This window comes from Leishmania major, chromosome 24 (assembly GCF_000002725.2).
Source record: "Leishmania major strain Friedlin complete genome, chromosome 24".
Lineage (NCBI taxonomy): Eukaryota > Euglenozoa > Kinetoplastea > Trypanosomatida > Trypanosomatidae > Leishmania > Leishmania major.
In genome coordinates, this window is record NC_007265.2 from 14,452 (window position 1) to 35,435 (window position 20,984).

The window sequence follows — 20,984 nt, forward strand, 5'->3', positions numbered from 1 at the left end:
CGTCGTGGGGAAAGAGGAAAACGCGCGAGACTCTTCTCGCACATCTTTCTGAATAAGAGCTTCGCGTTGGGTGTAGGCTTGCACCACATGAGGTGCACTCGTTTCTGGCTGTGTGGCGCGCTGAGCCACGTGGCTGAGGGAACGGGTGTGGTCAAGGACTACCAGAAGATTGATTCGCAGAGGAAGGAGGTGGCGGCGCGCGAGGCGAAGAAGGAGTACGAGGGCTACCCGCTGCGCTACCAGCTCCTGGAGTGCCGGCCGGGAATGCCTCTCGCTCTGACGAAGCTAAAGTATTTGCTGGCGTGTCGCCGCACACATCCCGACGCAGGTGGGGATGCCGAGTCTTTTCTGAGGGTGAGCCTGGCATACCAGGACGTGATGAAGGACTACGGCGTGGAGACGGTCGACAATAAGATCGTCAACTTGGGGAACTTCCAGTCCGATGATCATGAAGCGCAGAACTACCTGGAGGCACGGGCCAGCATTAGCTCGTACATCCCTATCTCGACACTCGAGGATCACATCCGACAAATCGAGGAGATCCAGAGTCGCCTTGGAGACGAACTTTTGGAGAAGCTGACGTCAAACAGCAATGAGGCGATGTGGCTACTGGAGGACATTGAGGACGTCATGGAGCAAACAGGCCTCAAAACAGTCAAGCTTCGTGTGCTGGAGGACGGCAAGGTACGAGTGAGCGATGTGCAGATGCTCACGGATGGCACTGAGAGACCGCTGTTCCTTGCAGACGGAGAAGCGCCGCCGGAGCGGCGCATTCCTGCTAGCGCCACCGGCGCGGAGACAGCAGGCGTAAATAGTGCCCCAGCGAACGCGTCTACCGCGGATGCACCGTCGAACCCGGCGATGGAGGCGCCTCAGTCAAGCGAGGAGACGCTGCATGAAGCAGAGGTTTCCAGATCGGACATTGATATTTTGAACGAGAAGAACACCCTGCAGGACAGACAAGATGTGGCAGGCCTGGCCGCGCGGACGGCCACAGAGGTCATGAACAACACGGAGGAAGTGAAGCAGATGAAGCTGGAGTCCTCTGTGCTATTTGTGTTTCTCGTTTCGCTGACGACGCTTGTTTACATCTACATCGAGGGGGCGATGCGGGCGAAACGTCAGGCGAGCTCACGTCCGGAGACTATGGAACACGTCACGAGCGACACAATGCTTCCGTGGTGGGGCAACGATGCCGAGTATGAGAGCCAGGTCAAGCGCATTTTCGTGGACGAGTGGAGAAAGGCGCGCGCGTCGTCACGCAGGGCGCAGACGTTTCAGGATGGCGTTGCTCGCGAGTCCCTGGACGAGGAGACTAAGCGCGAGATGGATTTGAAGATCTTCACCGTCACCGCAGAAAAGCTGCGCGCCATGCGTGACAATGCGGAAAAGCACCACGTCCGCTAGGATGCACACCGCATTCTCCATTTCCTTTGTCATCTGCGGATTCTCTACCTACGCGGTGCGTGCTTCTTCATGTGGGGAGTTCTCACAATGGGTTACCCTTGCAGGCTCAGGGGATGTGTGTGTGTGTGTGTGTGTGTGTGTGTGTTGCGCGCTGCCGTGGTGGTGATGGGAGCCTTCTGCTTGTGTGGACATGGGGCGGCGCCGCAATCTCATTACTGTAGTTCGTGTTTTCGCGCTACTCTCACAACGCCTTTCGGCCGTTTTTCCAGCCCGGTGATGCTGCTACGCTCAGCTGTCTTGCCTGTTCTCCGTCTGTATGGTACCCTTGTCGAACCCGCAGACATCGTCTGAGGACACGTAGTGAACGAGTGAAAATTGCGAAAGAAGGAGCACAGCGAGGCACGCAGCAAGAGGTGCCTTTTTTTTCCTTTGCCTTCCGTTGTATGCACACCGCTGTAGCTGCGTTCAAGCGACGTGCGTCAAAGACTTCAACGGCTCTAGCAGGCAGCGATGCTGCGGCTTGCTGATTGTTAACAATTAGCGTATCCGCTGCTTGTGAGCTCGGGCAAGTCGAGGTCTATCCGCCCCTTCTCCTCTGTACGCGGCACCGTGGTGTGAGGCATCCTCATTCACGTTCGTGCCGCGATGGGCGTCGAAGTCTCAGTCAAAGAGGCACCGTTTCGTGCTCAATTTCCACACCCTCCTTTCTTCGCGAATGTATATGTTTATGCTACGGCAGCTTTTATCGGAGTTGCGGAAGCATCCTCTTCCATCCACCGCTTTCGGCAGCTGTCATCCAACACGAAAAGTGTTTCACGTCAATGCCCGTCATCGGCTACAACTGCGATAGCGGCGCTGTGGTAGAAGTTGTAAACCCGGCAAGTGGGGCGCTTGGTTTTGCAGGAAAAACTGTCATCCCGGGCGGCATTGTCTCGGCAGCCTCCGCCGGCGATGGTACTCTTTACTACCTCCCAACGTCGTTTCCCTCGATGCTGCATCGGCGCAACTTGGAGAGCGGGGCGGATGAGATGGTCGAGAGTTTAGCTCGCGCGCACACGCAGGTTTTTTTTCACCGCAACAAGGTCATGTGCATTTCCGCCGGGAGCACCGAAGTGGCTGTTTATGACCCGCTCTGCAGTGTGACTGAGATTATCTCTCTCCCGTACCGTGTCGTTCGCGCCGAGCCGGCCGACCACGGCTTCGTCTTTCGCAGCGACTGCAACAGGGTGTTCGGCTACGATTTTAACAAGGGCCTGACAGAGGTGATGAACGGGTGTAGCATAACGGGCTTTTTGGGCCACTACAAGCAGTACGCCGTTGCGCTGCTTCACGACGGCGACGAGCGTGTGGTGGGCGTCACTGAGGCCGGCAGCATCGTAGAGCTAGACGCAGCTTTGCCATGTGTGCCGTTCACGTCCTTGGATGATGTCGTTCTCTACACAAGTGAGAATGAAGTGGTGTCCTTGAAGGGTGGAAGTGCGGTTTCTCCTGTCGGGGAAGTTCACCTTTCGAGCTCGCAGCCAACTGATAGCGAGGTCCTGTGCACCGTTTGCTTGTGCGAGTTCGATGGCGACGACGGTATCACCTTGGACTGCGGGCATTACTTTCACAAAGAGTGCATTGAGCAATGGGTGGGCAACTGGATGGACTTCGCGGCGAAGGGTGAGCACGTGAAGTTTACCCGCGCTGTCTGCCCTGGCGGGTGCAAGCACTTGGTTCGCCACCCTCTGTTGGCACAATCGAAGCAGATCAGCGAGTTGTACACGGAGGTGACTGCGAAAAAGGCGGAGCAGCTGAAGCACTTTGATGCGACAAAGGCCCAGCACGAATTCCTTTTCTATCTCTGCGGCAGGTGCGGGGGCGTGTTCTACGGAGGCGATCAGGTGTGCTCACGGATGCAGGGGCACGAACCGTCGTCTTCCCCGCAAGAGCTGGTCTGCGATACTTGCATAGGAAAGGACCATCGAACATGTAACACTCTGATGGCCGTCTTCAAGTGCCGCTACTGCTGCAATCCCGCCACACAGCGATCGTTCGGTACTCGTTTCATGTGCGATCGGTGCATCGCGCGGTGGGACACCGCGGAGCCTGCGCTCATTCCGTGCCCGGGAGCGGACAGCTGCCCGTTTCACGGAAATCACCCGGAGCCCGTGTGCAACATTGCGGCCTGTCTTACGTGTCTCGATCCGGCCATGGTGAGCCATATTTTTGATCGAGTGGCGGGCGTTGCTGACGGTGCAGGTGGCGGCACCGATTAGTCTGCCATGCACAGGACATTGTGCCCCTCCTGTGCGAGGTGTTGGACGGTATGCTGGCGGCATTATGCAAGCTGCACCTGCCTTCTCTTATTACTGTATGAATGTGCTTACGCTAATGAGCGGCTTGCACGTGCACTAACATGCATCATGGGCGCAGCAACATCTCTTGAACACACTGTCATGTCGCTTTTTCGCCGTGTGAGAGTGCGTGTGATGTACTCGTGCTACTGGGACACGTCACGAGGTCTCTGCGCGGCTGTTGGAGTTGGACAGGACAGCGCGTACAAAGGGAGATGTTCTTTGCGCAGTCGTTTGTTTTTGGCTTTTTTGGCAGCAGTTGACGGTCGTGGTGGACGCGCCTTTCGCGCGCGCGCGGCCTTGTGAAACGCGATCGGCTCTCTCTCTCTCTCTCTTCCAACTGGGTACGACGGCTTCACTTCACCCCTCTCCAAGCGGCATTGGGCAGCGTCCGTGTTTCCGGGTTTTCAACCTCTCGCTTTTCCCTCGACTTGTCTATCTGTTTATCTTCTCGCGTGTTTGTCTCGTCGTGGTGGCGCGAGCGCAACATGCAATTCGATGCTGCTTGCAAAGAAAATGTCGTCTGGCAGAATATACAAGTTTTTGTTTCGCAAGGAGCAGCCCCAGTGGCTGTGGGATATGGCGCTTGAGGTTCGCCTCCCCGCCTTGTTTCTGCTGGGCGTGGTGTACGTGAACACAAAGTGCTACTGTGACTCGCTGACCGCGTACCAGGCGGGCTCAAGATGGGGCATTACACAAGGAAAGCTGCTAGAGCTACGGAAGCTTAACTATAGGTACATTATCGTCCCGCGGTATGCGGTCAAGTACGAGTTTGAGGTGGATGGCAAGCAATACGTCTCGACTCGTGGCACCACCGGCTCTCCGTATCGAAACTGGATGGAGGGCTGGTATTACGACACGATCACGGAGGCGGAGTACCTCCAGGCCATTCCAGTGCTTCGCGTAGGGGAACGATGCAGCGTCTTCTATGACAAGAAGAACCCCAAGGCACATTCGGCACTCGCGCAGGACGCCAACTCATTCGAGATTTCCTTTCTGGGATTCTTGGCTGTCTTTCCGCTGCTCATGGGCCACTACATGAAGGCTCATTTCTGGATGCTGCGAAAGGCCTACATGCCGAACAGAAAGATGCGTATCCGCTTCCCAGTTTACGATCATCCGAAGCCACCCCCGTCGCCTCCAAAGGAACCCCAACAGATATCGCAGCTGCCGCCAAGGAATTGACCACGTGCGTGTGCGAGAGTGTGCTAGGGAGACTGCAAGACTTGCCTTGTACGGTGTTTCCACGGGGTACTGCTACGCGCGTGCCTCGTAGAGGTGTGCCTGTGACCACCACGTTGCCTTCGGCGGCACACAGGTGGAGTTGTCCGCGAGGGAAGCCCGATGCGCAACACCAGTCTTCCGGTTTTTGTGGAGGCTCTTTCTCTGTCTCTCCTTCTGGCGTCGCGTGGTGCGGACGTGGCGTCTTAGCATCAACACTTGCCGATACTCACAGCCGTGCACAGATGCTGCTCTCCGTCTGTGTGTTCGTGTGTTTTTTTTTGTACGGAGCCGGACTTTGTGCTGCGGCGGGGACAGAGTTGCTCGACTTGTTAACCGTCTACATCTCTCAAAGCGTTGTGCAACGAAAAGGAAAGCAAAGTGATGTCGCGTACATACGCAGCGATACATGCCAGAATAACATGAGGGAGCTGTAGGCCGAACCTGGCCGAATGCGTTTTTCCAGAAGGCAAACAAAGGTGTGCTGCTTTCCAAGGTTGACTGCGTCCGAAGAAGTGGCGCCATTTGCGTGTGTGTGTGTGTGTTGTCGTGATGGGAACCTCTATTATATGGGCGTGCTGGTGTGAGGTTTTCTCTGGTACCTATTTCTCTGCGTACTTCCCCCTCTCTTCCCCCCTCCTCCGTGTCGCTTGATGTGTCCCCGCGCACCACAACGTTTCTCTCGCTTTGGTGTCTTCTCTCTTTGTCTTCCGTTGCCATTGGGCCAATCATGTGGTATTCCGCTGACCAATACGCACGCTCGCTGCAGCCTTCGAAAGGTTTGGAACACTAACCCTTGCTCCGAAACATGTCTGGTGAGTGCGTGTACGACTTGGTGAGCGCCAGCGACTCCTTAGGGGCGGGCGGGAACGTGGTGAACGTCAAGCCCGCTGCCACCGCCAAGAAGAGTCGCCGAGCACCACCGCCTACGGCGTCCACCTTCGGCATTCACGGCACAAGCGCTGTTGTAGCTAACGCCGGTGGCGAGTACACAGACGCCTCGGTGCACCCCTCGCGGAAGCCCATCGGGACTTTTGGCCGCGAGGTTGGCTCGACCGTGACCCCGGAGAACTTTCTCCGCAAAAACGAGGGTCCGCTCACCGCCAGTCGCGGCGCACCGACTGTGGACAACTCCGCGTTTAAGAAGAGCGAATACCACCGCGAAAAGACGAAGCCCGACGTGCCTTTGCGTAACGAGCGCCCTGTCATGGGATTACGGACAGAGAAGAACTTTGTAGTCGCTAACGCGGTGGAGAACACGATGGCGGTGCCTACCAAGGTAACGCCAGCCCCACAGCCTCGTGCGACGGATCGCGAGGACTTTGGCAAGGTGCCGCAGTATATCACAGAAATCAAAGAAGACATGACCGCGCGCAAGCAGATGCTCGAAGACCACAAGGGGGCGGAGAGAGCTGCGCAGGAGCGGTGGTCGGAGCTTTCTGCGTCGGAGCTGGCGCAGCTGCTTGATGGCCTTCAGCGTCGCTGGGACGCACTCAACAAGGATTACCAGACGAAAGGGTTCAACAAGTTGGAAACACCGTCGCAGCGTGCACATCAGGAGCTCGTAGAGAAACAACTCGTGGCCGTAGAGTTTGCGATACAAAAGCTTAGCCGGCAGCACGTCTTCGTATTCGACGATCAGAAGTGAGCCGCCACGTGTGCGGCGCCACCTCTCTTGCAGGTCCGTGGGTAGGAGGCTAGACGCGTGCTTCGATGAGTGTGTGCGGCATCAATACAGGCGTTTTCGGTTGTAAAACAAACAAATGTACCTTTTCCCTCTGTATCTCCTTTCCTTGTGCTCATTTCGAAGCCCGTCTCGCAGCGGTGCCCCGCTCAGGGCTGCCTTTATCGTGCCCTACCTCGGTTGTTGCGTTTAGAGTCCGCGACTTCAGGGCGACCGGGCGAGGGATGCGGGAGCGGCAGCCGATATAGATGACTGAACTACTGGGCTGCTTTTGGTGAACTGAAGATGGCCGGTGCTGTGCGTGTGTGTGTGTGTATGTGTGCGGCTGCGTCGGTGCTTCTTTGTGTGCCGGATGTATAGATGACCCTGCGGTGTTTTTTTTTGTCCGTAATTGTGCATACGAGTGACGCCCGCTGATGTACCTGTGCCTTTTTGTTTTGTCTGCGCATTTTCGAGTGGTGCAATCCAATTGAACACACACCGCAAGACGCAGCTGTTGGACCCGCTGGTGGTGCCCATAAGGTTGTCCGACTTTAGCGTTTGCCTTTTTACAACGGCTCCTGACATAACGTAGCGCCTTGGGTGCAGAGGATGGCTTCACAGCCGGTGAGGTCATGGTCTGCTGCCCATCGGTATCACGGAACCAACGTGGGTGTGTCTACTACGTCGGCTACGGCGCTGCTTCGAGCCGCCCTCTCAACACTGCTCCCCTTACACTCTTTCCTTTTTTGATTGGTGAACGGCGCGCACTCACTGCGTCGTGCCCTTGTCAGCTGTTGCCGGTTTCTTTGTTCTTCTCCCTGGTTTCCTGTGCGTCTGTGTGAGATCCCTGGTTGTAGGCATCAGCTGCACGGGTTTATGACGTTGACGGGGCCGCACGGAAGAAACTAGGGAGAATGTTCTTCGACCAGCGCCGCGTACTTACGGAGAATGCGCCGCGAAGGCCGTACCAGAACAATGCCTCTACAGCATCCTTCGAGTGCCCACTTCTCAAAGGGCTGCACTACGGGCAGCGGAAGCTGATGCTGTCGGAAGTGGAGTTTTTGGTACAGATTTCCATGCACATCAAACGCCGCTGCAGCGGTGCGGCTCCAAAGAGGGTGCTTGTCGTTTACGCCGGCGCTGCTTGCGGACTTCATTTACCGTTTCTCTTTTCGCTGTTTCCAGCGCTCGATTTTGTTCTCATTGACCCAGCACCATTTTGCCCACGAGTCAAGGAGATCGCGTCGAAGGAGGGGAGCTGTGTGCTGGAGCTCATCGAAGACCTCTGCACCGCGGAGCTGTGCTTGCGGATTCGGCGTACGTACCACGAAACGCATGACATTTTCCTAGTGAGTGACATCCGTTCTGGCGAACCTACGGGAATGTCGCTGAATCAGGAGCACACGGACATGATCCAGCAAGACAACAACGCGCAGCGAGAGTGGTGTTTCTCCCTGGAAGTAGAGGCGGCCATGCTGAAGTTTCACCCTCCTTATCCTGCCGCCAAGGATAGCGACCCGGCCAACTACAAGGCACAGGACGCGACGGTGGAGGAGTACACATACCTGGACGGAACACAGCTGCTTGGGGTCTGGGCACCCAAGTCTTCCTCAGAGGTGCGTTTGATCGTCGTCGGTCCTTTCAAGCGCGGCTACGCGGCGCCCACTCGGCGCTACTACTGTACAGTGCACGAGGAGCAGTGCTACGCGTACAACACGGATAACCGCTACGAGAAGGACTGCACGGCGGAGCGCCTCATCCTGGAGGCGTACCTCAGCGCTTTTCCCGGCGCGTACCAATCCGTCGAACCACTCTCCAAGGAGCTCAGTGAGCAGCTGGAGTATCCGCTGTTTTGTCCGCTGGAGCCAGGGTTCACAGAACAACATGCACGGTGGGTGACACTGCTGTACTCGACCAGGAAGCCTGCTGCTCTCCAGTACTTTGACCTGCTAAAGAACGACATGTCCGTCGAGCAGGTGGCAGGCCTTGTGACGAAGTACAAGGACTGCTGCGAAATCCCTGCTGGCGTTAAAGTTGGCGATATCGAGTTGACACCTCATTTTTGGTCCGTCTTTGCAGCTGGTGACTTTGCTGTTGTGTACTGCTTCCCCTTCGTTCGATGGGAATGGAAGCGGCATGCGCATCGACGCCAGCCGGACAAGCGACGAGACGACGGGAGAAAGAACCATCGCAGATTCGCCGGGAAAAAGCGAACGGCAAACACTGCTTGACAAGCGACAGCCGAGGAGTGCGCGAAAGACGTTGGTGTCGGTCTCTCTGTGGCCACCTACGACAACAGCCTTGGGCGCTGCTCGCGAAGAAGCGTCTTGAGTCACTGCTTCACAGGCTGCGCAACGCGAGAGAGTGAGAAATGAAGCGAATCATCGCTGATTTCGGTCGAGCGGTGTGTTTTGCGTCGGACTGCGCTCGTCTCTCGGAGGCAGTGCACAACAAGGGAAAGAATGACAAAAAAGAGCACAAGAAAGTTGAATCGCGCAAGTAGCCGGGCTACTGAAAATAGTGCAGGTCCAGACAGAGGTTCTCGAACCGATGGCACGGAAGTTTCCCTTTGTTGGTTTCTTTCAAATGCTGCGGAAAAGCCTGTCTCGAGATCCCCCCTCGCATCTCCTCCACGATTTTCAGCACAGTGTCACTCGGTCTTTGTCACCGCTGGCAGAGTCGGCCGAGGTGAGGAGGGTGTCGTGGTGTGTATGCGAACAAGCGAGCATTGAGATCAGGGTAAGTGAAGTGCAGAATATGGTTTAGTCTTCTCTTTCTCTTTGGCTCACTACTCTCCTTCGCTATCGGACGTGGTGCACACACTAACGCCTCCCAATCTCCGCATCCATTTTTCGATACTGGCACTGTGCTCGTGCCCTTACTGCGGCTGTGCACTTCTCACGACACCCCCGCACGCATAGATCGCACTTTACTCTCCACGCTCCACTCATATATTGTTAGCCGTTTGGTCAGCTCATTTTCTCGTTTTTGTAGTTGGTGCTAGCCAAGGAAACACAGACACACACACACACACACACACACGCGCCAGAGATGAAAATCACGATCAATATTGAACTCGCGCACTCGGAGCTGTACAAAGCGGCACATCTTCAGCAGACAGTGTCCGAGCTAGACCCGAATGCCGCGGTGCGATTCAAGACGGATACGAGCTTCCTAGCGCAGCGCATAAAGGATGCGGTGAAGGCGAAGCAGTACGATACAGTAGTGAGCGAGCTGGTCCACCGTCTCTCATATCCTGCTTCCTTTGCGGATAGCCTGGAGGTGATGTGCTCGATGGCGTTCTTCAGCAAGGGCCGCGTGGAAAGCGGCGAGGGCGTTGCTCCATTTGTAGAGGTGCTTACTCGTCTGCCTGAGGAGGCGAAGGCGCACGCAAGGGAGGCGATCGTGCAGCGCGCAATGGCGTTTCTGTCGAAGCCACGGCGCCTGGACTGTAGCCGTGCACCCTTAATTGGCTATGCGGAGACCTTGGCCATGATGACGCGAAGGGAGCTGCTGAGCGTCCGTAGTGTCGTGGGGACGTTGGTGCAAATGATCGAGAACGACACGACTCGGACTGCTGGCATGACGTGCTTAGGCAAATTAATGGAGGTCGCGTACGAGGCTGTCCGGAACTGCGACGCGGCGACGCTGAGCGCTTTGCGAGGCGCGGTCCGCCTCGCACAGGTGAACGATACATTCCTGTACGACGTGGAGTACATTATGGAGGCATTCGGATGGTCGCCGTACAAGCCGGCGCTGAGCCTGCGTCGCTCCAGCTGCCATCATGAGTTCCCCATTCTCTCTCTTGCCTACTGCGGTGGTGCGAACCATCGCGAGGTGGTCGTGAGCTCCTCTTCGGACGGCACGATAGGGACGTGGGACGGCGTCGGCGTGCTGCTGCAGAACGTCCTCCTTTCGCGCCATTACGCTTCTTGCCTAGACCTCACAAACCGCGGCCATACGCTGATCGTCGGCGCGGTGGGGCGATACACAAACACCCCGCCGGCCGTGATCTTTTACAACGAAGATGGCAATCGCAAGGCGCAGTGGCAGGAGTGCGGCGGCACTGAGCCTGACGACGCTAGCTTTATCTCTAGCCTCAAGTGTCTGAAGGACTCGTCCGGGTCGCGGTACTGCGTCGGCGTGCAAACGTCAAACGCGAACTCCCTCATGATCTTCGACGGCCAGCACGTGACGCAGCGCTACTTTGATCACACGGACATCATCACAGCCATTCACGTTCCCAGCGACCGCGAGAACCTAGTCATCACCGGGTCTCGCGACTGCTCGACGCTGATCTACGACCTCCGAGACCCCCGCAGCGTCAGCGCGGCAACGCACCACACGAACACTGTTTCCTGCATCACGAGCTGTGACAACAACCTGTTCACGGCCGGGCTCGACAAGCGCGTCGTGGTGGAGGACTTCCGAATGCTGCGCAGCCCAAACGTGCAGCGCGACATGGAGAGCGCCGTGCTGAGTATGTCTGTTAGCAATTCGCTACAGTGTGCCGTGGCGACGCTTACTGGCGTGTACCTGATCAACTTTTCTAGCAGCACCTCCGTACCCACGTCGTCGCGCTCCGACTGTGGCGGGAGTGCCTCTCGCTACAACGCCGTGTGCTGGAACAATGCCGGCACCATCCTCTTCGGTGGCGGCGAGGCACACACGCTGGATTTGTTTGCCCCTGCGTACGAGCTAAACTCCTTTGAGGTTTAATGGTGGTATCGTGCATCCATGAGGGGCGAAAGGAACGGCAAAGACACGCTAAAAGTGAAACAAACAAAAAAGATATAGGTGGAAGCAGCTCGAGCGTGTTGTAGTCACATACTGCAGCAACGTGTGCCGAGTGCACGCTCTACGTGTTGCCTCACCTGATCTCCTCCTGCCCTCCTAAGCTTTCTCTGACCCCTCCTCTCAATATCCTTCCGCAACTGTTAGGCTCGTGTCTCCGCTGTCGATGTCCGACCTCATTTTCAGCGCCTACACAGGAGAAGTGCACTTGCACTTCTCCTCTGTGCTTTCTTTTCTCTACTTTCCTCCGTTTGTTGCAAGTAATGCTCTAAGATGAAGAGAGGGAATGCAAGCCGACGCCCACGACTTCTCTCCCGAAACACCCACGTGCCAGGGTCTCAGCAGGGAATCGAAGAGCGTGGATGCGCCGAGTAGCCGGGTGGGGCAGCGGTGCGTGTAAGAGAGAGACGGGACTGAAGTACCGAGCAAGCGTGTGCTTGATCGTTTGTGTTCTTTTCTACCTGTATGCTTTTTTTTTTGAGGTGACTAAATCCGGCTTGGAGTGCAGCAGTTGCATGCTGCCATGCTTTGTTCTTCTGTTCTCCTTTCAGTTTCCCCTCCTTCGTGTCTTTTCTGTGTCTATCTTGTTGGATTCGCGTCTGTTTTCTGTTTCTTTTCTTCTGTTACCTCTTACTGTCCACTGAACCCCTCATGTCAGGAGGATACCTTTAGCGTGGTATCCAGGGTTCAGCACCCGCTGCGGGCGAGGAAGCCAAGCAGCCACCCTCTCCTCTGTCAACGCCGAACCACGTCCGGTGCTGACAGGGTCAGGTACCTACGCCGTGAGGAGGTCAGAGCAATGTGTGGCTGCTGATGCCGGAGGTGGGGCTGTGGATGGATCTGCGGTGGAGCGGCCTGCGGCAGCGAAGACATGTACACTATCCATATTATAGGCAGAGCTGCAACGTAGCGCGAAGGCAGCCCACACGGCCCTCGCACTGCCTCCTGGTATGGGCTGCCTCGGCCACCCCGAGGAGGATGCACGAGGTGGCGGCCGGCAGAGCGGGAGGTGGGTGGGTGTAGTTCGAGGCAGGGGCCGTGCTCGGGTGAATGAGTCGGCGCATTTCGTGTGCCGCGTGTGTCTACGGCTGCTTGGCAGCACGCGATGGGGCCTGTGGTCGTCTGGCCGGGGTGGCGGTAGGGTGGTGTCTGAGGCATGCTGTGTGGCAGAGTGGCCACGTTGAAGGGAAAAAAAAGAGCTGTATACTGATGCATATGTATGCACCCACACCTACATGTGTTAGTGGTGGGTGGAGGAAGTGTGAGGGTGTCCTCGCGAGGAATGGACGGCACGCATCAGTGTGGCGTCCGTGCGATAGAAAAGCGAGGAAGAGTCACACATCTCAGATGAAGTGCACGTTGCACGTCTTGCTGGTTTTGCCTAATGCGCTCACCACTCGCATTTCCGCAGCGATACCGGCTTTTCCTCTCTGCTCTCACCATACGTCGTCGACATCGAACACAGCACTCTTGTTTTTCGCAGGTTGAAATCAATCTCGTTGGTGAGCGGAGAGAAGAATGAGCTTGGCTGACCTTGAATGGAAAGGAGCGCTTCTGAGCATCTCTGGTCACCACCACCCATAGCAACTTTCCTCTGTTTGATTCCTTGTTCTCATTGTTGGTGTGTATGCGTGTGTGTCTGGCGGGGGGGGGGGATAAACTCTCCGTGCACCGGTGGCGTTGCCGCGAACGGCGGATAACCGACCGCGGCCTCCACTGGCAGCACAAACAATTGCACACGTTAGTTCGTAGAGAGCGGTAGCGAAAGACGAGGAGGAAGCGGTGCGCGCGAAATAACGACATCATTGGAGGGCCAGTGCACGTTTTCATTCCCTGATAACGACAAAAGGAGACATGGACGACGGAGCTCGCATTGCCGAAGATGTGGAGAAGTTTCTTCGCGCTGCGCGCTCGCGCGAAACGGCAGATTGCAGCCGAATGCTGAAGGAAAAGCCAGAGCTCGTGAACTGTGTCGAGGCTGGCGGCTACGCTGCCCTCCACTTTGCCGCCTTCAACGGTGATGCAGAGACGGTTCGTCTTCTACTAGAGTACAAGGCGGATCTGAACATCGAGAACATGGACGGCAACACGCCTCTGGTCATGAGTGTGAAGGGACGACAGCTGGGGTGCATTCGCATGCTGGCGAACGCGGGCGCCGACGTAAACAAGGAGTCCCACTCAGGAAGCACGGCTGCGCACTACGCCGCATCTATGGGATACCTGGACTGCCTCCGCCTTCTTGTGGAGCTGGGGGCCAAGAAGATATACGGGGAGAGCGAAGCGGGCACTCTGCTTCACTGGGCGTGCCACTCTGGTGACGTCAACTGTATCGGCGCTGTCATTTACGAGCTGAAAGTGCCAATCAACGCAGTGGACAAGCACGGCGGCACGGCTCTGTTCACGGCCATTTTCATGAAGAAAATGGAGGCTGTGGAGTTCCTAGTTGAGCATGGCGCGGCGGTCAACATCGCCATTGCCAACGACGGCAGCACGCCGCTGCACATTGCTGTAGAGCATGCAAACTCGGAGTGTGTCCGCCTGCTGTGCAGCTGCGGCGCCGACGCCAGCGCCAAGAACGGAGAAGGCAAGACGCCGCTGGACTTGGCGAAGGCCGCCAACAACTCTAATGCTGTCAAGGAGCTTGAGAAGGCGCAGCTACCGCAGGAGAAGCGTGCTGATGAGGCGGCACGGTTCAAGAACCAGGGCAACAAGGTGTTCCAGCAGGGCGAGAACGTCAAGGCTGCAAAGTTCTACACCCTTTCCATTCACCTCGACCCAACCAACCACGTCTACTACAGCAACCGCGCCGCCTGCTACTTCAACCAGCACTTCTACACAGGAGCTTACTGGGATGCTCTGCGCTGTATCGCACTCGACCCGTCGTGGCCAAAGGGCTATCTGCGCAAGGCCGCCACTGAGCTTGCGCTGAAGAAATACAGTGACGCACTCACCACCGCCTCACAGGGCTTGAAACTCGACCCCACGAACAAGGACCTCCAGCAAGTGAAAGACGAGGCGTTCAAGATGCTGAAAAAGTGACCAAGGGATCCGTTTCGCGCAAAGAAAAGAGCGCCCAGGCTGCTCTCCGCCCCTCTCCCGGTACGCGGCGGCGAAGAGATGGGGTAGGAGCAGGGAAGGGCTTGCCTGGCGTTGAGCAGATAAGCCGCCATTAACGCAGCTTTTGTAAAACCGTTGTGGTGCACGGTGCAGGTGGGAAGTGAGAATGGAATACGACGGATGTCTGGCGCGGTCTCTCCCTCTTTGCAGGTGTGAATGCGTGGGTGCTTGCTAACGTACTTCCTCTTAGCGAATGTTACGGGTGCCGCCACGTCGCTGAGAACAACGGAATGCAGAGCAAAAGTACAGAGCGTAGATCAGCTCCGACCTCTCTTTCGCTGCAGGAGGTCACACGGGTACGCTTAAGCGTCTTCACGGTCACTGCTGCTTTCTGCGTGTCCGCGAGTAGGCGCGACGTATCATGTGTCCGAACCCGTTTTTTTTTTCTGTATAGCGCTAACTTTAATCTTTAGCAACGCCCCTACGAGAAAGCGAGGCCCCTCATGGTGCGGAGCGGGTAGCGCCGTTGCTCTTGCATCTCCTGCGATGACTTCTCTCCTTACGATGGCACTTGAGCTGCCTTCCACTGCCATGTGGAAAACGCACTTGCGCGAGTGATAGTGTGATGCGTCTGCGAGCCAAGGCCTGTGTGGCAGCGGCTTCTGCTGCATGGAACGGCTTCCTTGTCGGCCTGCTGTACACCCTCCCCTTACCCTTTTCTGCTGTTACCTCGCGTCGTGTGCCTGTGCATCCGCTGCTCCACTCCTCCGCCTTGCACGATTGCACTCTTGCCGCCCTTCTGTTCAGCGCTGCTCCCCCATTACAGGCAAGCACACAGCCAGACCATTCGTGCTCGGCACAAAACTATAGTCCCCCTCTTCGTCTGGTATTTCTCCCTCAGCACCACCCCTCCAGAAGTTCAAGATGTCCGTTGTTGGCACTCTTAGCACCTACATGGCCGCGACCGACTCACGCGACAAGATGATTAAGGGTGCCGGGTGCTTCTTCAAGCTGATGGGTGCCCTTTACGGCAACCCCAACTTCATGAAGGCAGGCGCGGCCATGTCCGATGCGCGCTGCTTGATACGCATGCTGTCGTGGCTCAGTAACGTGCAGAAGATCAGTGACGCGATGGAGAAGCGCATCGTACAGCCCCGCGACGTTCTGTTCGTGCTGCGGGTGCTGTTCGACGGCATCTTCAGCCTCCTGGACAACATCGTGTTCGCCGGGCGTTTCTTCAACCCCAATTCGCCAAGCTTGTCACAGATGTCGTATGTCTCGCGCGCGTCCCTCTTCTACGGCTATGCCGTGGCTGTAGTGCTCGACGTTTATGACCTCGCGCGGGATCCGAAAATGCCGAAGCGCGGTGACCGCTACCTGGTGCTGACGCGCAACGCCTGCGATATGGTTTCGGCCATCGGCAATGTGTGCACTGTGGACATCGGCGGGGTCAATGTGGCTGGACTGGGTCTCATCAGCGCCATCATCGCGACCCGCGAGCAGCTCCTGGCGGCGGCCACCAAATCTGGTGGCAACACCATCGGCACTATCCCAGCGAAGGCGGCTGCGCAGCAGCCGAAGAAGTGAGGGCTCTCTTCGCTTCAGCGCATGCCCGGCGGTAGGGTGTGCTCGGCTGCTTTTCTTTTCCGTTTCTCTTTTCCGTCCATCCGTAGGCTTCGTTCTGAGCACCAGTGCTGGGGACCCTCCGTCACTGCGCTGCTCCCCCCCCCTCCCTCCCCCCTCCGTCTCTTACGACCTCCAACGCTTTCTCTATTTACTTTTTTTTGCTCTTTATGTTATTTTGTTCTATACACGTGCGCGAATAGACTTCGCCCCCGTCGACTGTTTCTTGCTTGTCTTTCCGAGCCGCGTAACTCGCTTCCACCTCTCATGGATTTTACCCCCTCGCAAGGCCACCGTTGCCAGTCGTCGGCACGGATCTTGTCTATGCATGCCTGCGCACTAGCACGCATGCGTTCAAGCGTGCACCTCGGGACATTGCTGAGTCTTTGCTTCTAGGGCTCCTTGAGATGTATGCGTGTGTGTTTCTCTTCTGTGATGGAGTTGGACACCTTTAGCGTGGTATCCAGGGTTCAGCACCCGCTGCGGGCGAGGAAGCCAAGCAGCCACCCTCTCCTCTGTCAACGCCGAACCACGTCCGGTGCTGACAGGGTCAGGTACCTACGCCGTGAGGAGGTCAGAGCAATGTGTGGCTGCTGATGCCGGAGGTGGGGCTGTGGATGGATCTGCGGTGGAGCGGCCTGCGGCAGCGAAGACATGTACACTATCCATATTATAGGCAGAGCTGCAACGTAGCGCGAAGGCAGCCCACACGGCCCTCGCACTGCCTCCTGGTATGGGCTGCCTCGGCCACCCCGAGGAGGATGCACGAGGTGGCGGCCGGCAGAGCGGGAGGTGGGTGGGTGTAGTTCGAGGCAGGGGCCGTGCTCGGGTGAATGAGTCGGCGCATTTCGTGTGCCGCGTGTGTCTACGGCTGCTTGGCAGCACGCGATGGGGCCTGTGGTCGTCTGGCCGGGGTGGCGGTAGGGTGGTGTCTGAGGCATGCTGTGTGGCAGAGTGGCCACGTTGAAGGGAAAAAAAAGAGCTGTATACTGATGCATATGTATGCACCCACAGCTACACGTGCTCATGGCATCCACCCACCCGCAGCTGGCACTTAGCCAATGAACGTGGTGACACAACGTCAAAAGAGTGGGAGCGCATTGCGAAAGGGATATGCGCCTCGTGTGAGATTAGGGCGATAGTGGGGGAAAAGTGTTGCCACCACGTTGGTGAGGAGCGAATCTACGGCGCTCTTCATCTCATTGCTCCCTAGAAGGGATCAGCAACACTTGTAGCAGAGGGAGACGTATGCCGCTAGCGCACGACAAAGTAGGAGCCACCGTTGCATGGGACCGTAGTGCAGTATTGACATCCAAGTTGCCGTGCCCTCACCCCTCGTCCCCCTTTTGCAGCTGTGTGGCGTTTCCCTTCTCCGTAGACGGCAAGCGAGTCACACCGTGACGTTGCAGTTTCACGAATCTTTCGCACTGCTCGTTTGCACACTTTTTTTTCGGGTTGTACGTTGCTTGTCTGTCTCGTTCGAACCCCGCCTCTCATGCTCACCTGCCGAACCGCCGCCCTGGACCGCGTGTTCAAGTCTTCGGAATCTTCTACATCCACCTCCTCTTCCCCTCATCCTCGGCAAGGTGCACCTTTGGCGACTGTCAACCACTCCGTCTAGCGCAGCATTCGCAGATCAACCGCCTCCTCCCCAAACGAAAAAGAGGGGCTTTTTCTTTTCGCAGAAGAGTTGCGTCTTCGTGTCGCCGATCGCGCCTCGGTCGAACTCATTGGTACCCATGACCACTCTTGAAAAGCAGTTGCAGTCCAGCACGCTGAGCAAGCAGTGCAGGGCAGATCTGCTCAACCATGTCGAGGAAGTCGAGACAAACTCTCGGCGCCTGCCCAAGAAGATGATCACGCTCCCAGACCCCAACCTCCCATCCGCGGTCACGATGCCCACCGACAACTCCGTGAAGCGTGGCACTCGGTCCGCCACCGCCGGCGCTAACATGGCGCGCTCGCTGCACTACACCACACGAAAGCGGGAGAAGGATGAGATGGTTGCTAGCCGGATCACCTCCGACAGGAATCTGAGCGGAACTTACTTCAAAGATTGCTCGCACAAGTTTGTGAACGGCGCACGCAGCTGGTCTGACCCATTCCGGTCCTCGCGCAGCCGCACAGCGCTCTCGGGCAAAGATATGGATTTTGTCTACCGCTATGCCGAGGCAGCGACGGGGTCCGCAATCGAGCGCCCGCAGCCGGCAGACGACGCCTCCGTGGCTGCGACGGCGGCGTACCGCAAGGCGTTCCGGCAGTACAAGGGAAGAGACCCCACCGCGAAGGAGATGGAGGAGGCAGGCAGGCTGGTCTACGCTTTTGATGAGAACTGCAGCGTTGGGGTGCTTCAGAAGCCGCACAGCTGCTACCCTCACACGCACATCTCGGCCGTTAAGACGCACATCCGCGCGTGCCCAAATCAGGTGTACTTACCGGAAGTGCCTCCTGTGCGTGCCGCACGGAGCGAGTTCCCGGGACCGATCCCAACGTGGTCGAGCACCAAGCGCACTACCACCATGGCCACCAATGGCACGTACCGACCTGGCCATCATCAGGCCAAGAGCCTGAAATGGGAGGCCGTGAGTACGGTGGTGGGCTCTCGTTGAGCCTCACTTCTTTCTCTCGGTGCACTTACTACTCGAATCTCGCCACACGTAGTGCGTATGCGCGTTATAGACAACCTCCTCGGCTGGTGTGCGCGGCTACGGTTCTCTGTGTTGCTGTGGTTGCTGTTCATGGTGGGTGGATGTACAATCCTCCTTTGCTTGTTTTCGCTTCTTGGGTCTCCCTGTTTTCTTTGTATTGCCCTCGTCTGGTAAACAGTGCACCACGTGTGTCGAGGAGAACTGCACCATCAACGTGAGGTGCTCGCACGCACCAGCCCTCGCCTGTGTGTTTGTGGCTGCGCCTAGATGTCTCTAGCTCCACGCCTCGCACTGTTTGCCCCTCCTCTTCTAACGCCCATGTATCTTATGCGTTTTCCTTTCTTTTTTTGAGGAAGGGGGGGGGGGCGGTCTGCATGTCCCTCGTTTTTGCTGTAATTGGAGAATGCAGCTTGACGATGCAGAGCCGCATGTTCATGAAAACGGAGCGCTTGTCGTCTCGACAAGCAACCTACCCAATATCCGATTTCTTGCCCTCCGAGCTAGCCGTTTGCGTGGAGGACTTGAATGCGTCGACTCATCATCGGTCATGTACGCGTTCCAGTGCACCGGTTTGGACTGCACGGCCCCTGCCTTCCGCGCAGACACCTGCGCAGATTCAGCAGGGGGGCTGCTAATATATATATATATATGTATATTCGAAACTGGCCTGCTTTATGGCATGGGCTCTGCATGGCTCATCTGCCCCTTCTATGCTCCGCCTTCACCACCGCCTTTTCCTCCTCTTGGCCTTCGCGTCGTTTTGTGCGCTCATCGGATGGCTCGCCCAGCAAGGAAGCCATTTCAGTTTTACTTGCGGTGCGCACATCTGTTTTGCGAAGCCCACTCACAGGCACGTCTCCCTATTCTCGAAGCCAGACGGCAGCCGCAGCGATGGAGCGCACGGCTGATCAGCGCATTCGGACGACGGAGTGGGAGGACGTGCAGTACCGGTATGGCAACCGCGTCGGCAAGTACCAAACACACGAACTGGAGATACTAGCCCAACAAATTGCCGACCGAAACCCAAACACGTGCCTCATAGCCTATGACCCACAGGCGGAGAAAGTCGCAGCCAAGCTTGAGCGTGGAGGGTATGAGTGCGACAAGGGCGGCGAAGAGGAAGGCACCAACTTCATTGTGGATTCGGACGACGAGGACGAAGCGCTGGCCGCTATCCGGCGAAGACGTCTGATGGAGCTGCAGCGGCAGAAAGCGATGGAGTGCTTTGGGGTACTACAGCACATCCCGGGCGCTGACTACGTCGCAGAGGTGACAGAGGCGTCTTCGTCGTGTTGGGTGGTGGCGGCGCTCATCAAGCCGGGTCACAGCGACTGTGAGGCACTGTTGACGGTGCTTCGCACGGTGGCGCAGCGGCGCCGATCGGTGAAGCTCGTTTCGATGATCTACACCGAGGCAATTCCGAACTTTCCTGACCGCCTCCTTCCGTGCGTGCTGTTGTACAAGGACAAAGAGTTGAAGAAGCAGATCACTGGGCTGGCAGGCTGGCAGGCCCAGAAGAGGCTGAGTGTTGCCACAGTCGAGCTGGTGCTTTCTCGCAACGGTGTTCTGCCGCCTATCGAGGACGACGGAATCGAAGAAGCCCTGGAGAAGGATGAATGAGATGCCCAGCGCTTGTCTCTCGGACGGCTCTTCGTACCTGTAAGTCATGTGAAGCCTGCAGCGCAGCTGTTTTCCGACTTTGGAGCTGCGCTTACTCTGAAATATCCAGTGTGTACCTCTCAGGCCGCTACAAAAGAATGCCTCCTCGTCGATGTCGTTACTCTTGCTACTCCGCGTGCGTACGGTCATCCGCTGCCAGGCTTGCCGTTTTCGAGATGCCACACCGCTATGAATCGCCCAGCGATGCATGTGTATGTGTGTGTGCATGTGTGTGTGTGTGTGTGTGTGTGTGTGTGTGTGTGTGTGTGTTGCTGCCTTTTCCCATGAAAAGGGGTTTGCCTGTGCTCTCTTTCTGCCCTGCCGCTTCTCCGCCTTTATCACGCAGCTGTGACGGCGAACCGTTGACGATGCAGGACTGAAACCCAGCGTCAATGGCGGAGGTCACTCTAGCTCTCTCTAGGAAGATGGGGTTGCTTCCGTCGCAAGGAGTGTGGTGACAGTGAAGGCGATGCTGCTTTCCCAAGCGCTGACAAGGCATACATGGAGTGCCTCGCGTGAAAGATGCTGCCAACAACGCTCCCCGACACCAACGGGGTGGCTGTCCGATCTCCT

At 57.1% G+C, this 20,984-nt stretch overlaps 10 protein-coding genes across 10 annotated transcripts; all 10 read left to right on the forward strand.

Moving 5' to 3' along the window:
• Positions 1 to 87: 87 nt before the first annotated feature.
• Positions 88 to 1,407, forward strand: LMJF_24_0070 (conserved hypothetical protein; the record flags this gene model as incomplete). The annotated part of the gene is made up of 1 exon (XM_001683473.1): positions 88 to 1,407. The coding sequence occupies one exon, from the start codon at positions 88 to 90 to the stop codon at positions 1,405 to 1,407; it is 1,320 nt and encodes a 439-aa protein (XP_001683525.1).
• Positions 1,408 to 2,435: 1,028 nt separating this feature from the next.
• LMJF_24_0080 (conserved hypothetical protein) lies at positions 2,436 to 3,665 on the forward strand (the record flags this gene model as incomplete). Its single annotated transcript, XM_001683474.1, has 1 exon — positions 2,436 to 3,665. One exon carries the CDS (start codon positions 2,436 to 2,438, stop codon positions 3,663 to 3,665), a length of 1,230 nt encoding a protein of 409 aa, XP_001683526.1.
• Positions 3,666 to 4,241: 576 nt separating this feature from the next.
• Positions 4,242 to 4,928, forward strand: LMJF_24_0090 (conserved hypothetical protein; the record flags this gene model as incomplete). Its single annotated transcript, XM_001683475.1, has 1 exon — positions 4,242 to 4,928. One exon carries the CDS (start codon positions 4,242 to 4,244, stop codon positions 4,926 to 4,928), a length of 687 nt encoding a protein of 228 aa, XP_001683527.1.
• Positions 4,929 to 5,772: 844 nt separating this feature from the next.
• LMJF_24_0100 (conserved hypothetical protein) lies at positions 5,773 to 6,612 on the forward strand (the record flags this gene model as incomplete). The annotated part of the gene is made up of 1 exon (XM_001683476.1): positions 5,773 to 6,612. The coding sequence occupies one exon, from the start codon at positions 5,773 to 5,775 to the stop codon at positions 6,610 to 6,612; it is 840 nt and encodes a 279-aa protein (XP_001683528.1).
• Positions 6,613 to 7,544: 932 nt separating this feature from the next.
• LMJF_24_0110 (conserved hypothetical protein) lies at positions 7,545 to 8,861 on the forward strand (the record flags this gene model as incomplete). Its single annotated transcript, XM_001683477.1, has 1 exon — positions 7,545 to 8,861. One exon carries the CDS (start codon positions 7,545 to 7,547, stop codon positions 8,859 to 8,861), a length of 1,317 nt encoding a protein of 438 aa, XP_001683529.1.
• An 820-nt stretch (positions 8,862 to 9,681) lies between these two features.
• Positions 9,682 to 11,349, forward strand: LMJF_24_0130 (beta transducin-like protein; the record flags this gene model as incomplete). The annotated part of the gene is made up of 1 exon (XM_001683478.1): positions 9,682 to 11,349. One exon carries the CDS (start codon positions 9,682 to 9,684, stop codon positions 11,347 to 11,349), a length of 1,668 nt encoding a protein of 555 aa, XP_001683530.1.
• Positions 11,350 to 13,278: 1,929 nt separating this feature from the next.
• LMJF_24_0140 (ankyrin/TPR repeat protein) lies at positions 13,279 to 14,463 on the forward strand (the record flags this gene model as incomplete). Its single annotated transcript, XM_001683479.1, has 1 exon — positions 13,279 to 14,463. One exon carries the CDS (start codon positions 13,279 to 13,281, stop codon positions 14,461 to 14,463), a length of 1,185 nt encoding a protein of 394 aa, XP_001683531.1.
• Positions 14,464 to 15,405: 942 nt separating this feature from the next.
• LMJF_24_0150 (glycosomal membrane like protein) lies at positions 15,406 to 16,068 on the forward strand (the record flags this gene model as incomplete). Its single annotated transcript, XM_001683480.1, has 1 exon — positions 15,406 to 16,068. The coding sequence occupies one exon, from the start codon at positions 15,406 to 15,408 to the stop codon at positions 16,066 to 16,068; it is 663 nt and encodes a 220-aa protein (XP_001683532.1).
• Positions 16,069 to 17,843: 1,775 nt separating this feature from the next.
• LMJF_24_0160 (conserved hypothetical protein) lies at positions 17,844 to 18,713 on the forward strand (the record flags this gene model as incomplete). The annotated part of the gene is made up of 1 exon (XM_001683481.1): positions 17,844 to 18,713. One exon carries the CDS (start codon positions 17,844 to 17,846, stop codon positions 18,711 to 18,713), a length of 870 nt encoding a protein of 289 aa, XP_001683533.1.
• A 930-nt stretch (positions 18,714 to 19,643) lies between these two features.
• On the forward strand, positions 19,644 to 20,372 carry LMJF_24_0170 (conserved hypothetical protein; the record flags this gene model as incomplete). Its single annotated transcript, XM_001683482.1, has 1 exon — positions 19,644 to 20,372. The coding sequence occupies one exon, from the start codon at positions 19,644 to 19,646 to the stop codon at positions 20,370 to 20,372; it is 729 nt and encodes a 242-aa protein (XP_001683534.1).
• Between the last annotated feature and the right edge of the window lie 612 nt (positions 20,373 to 20,984).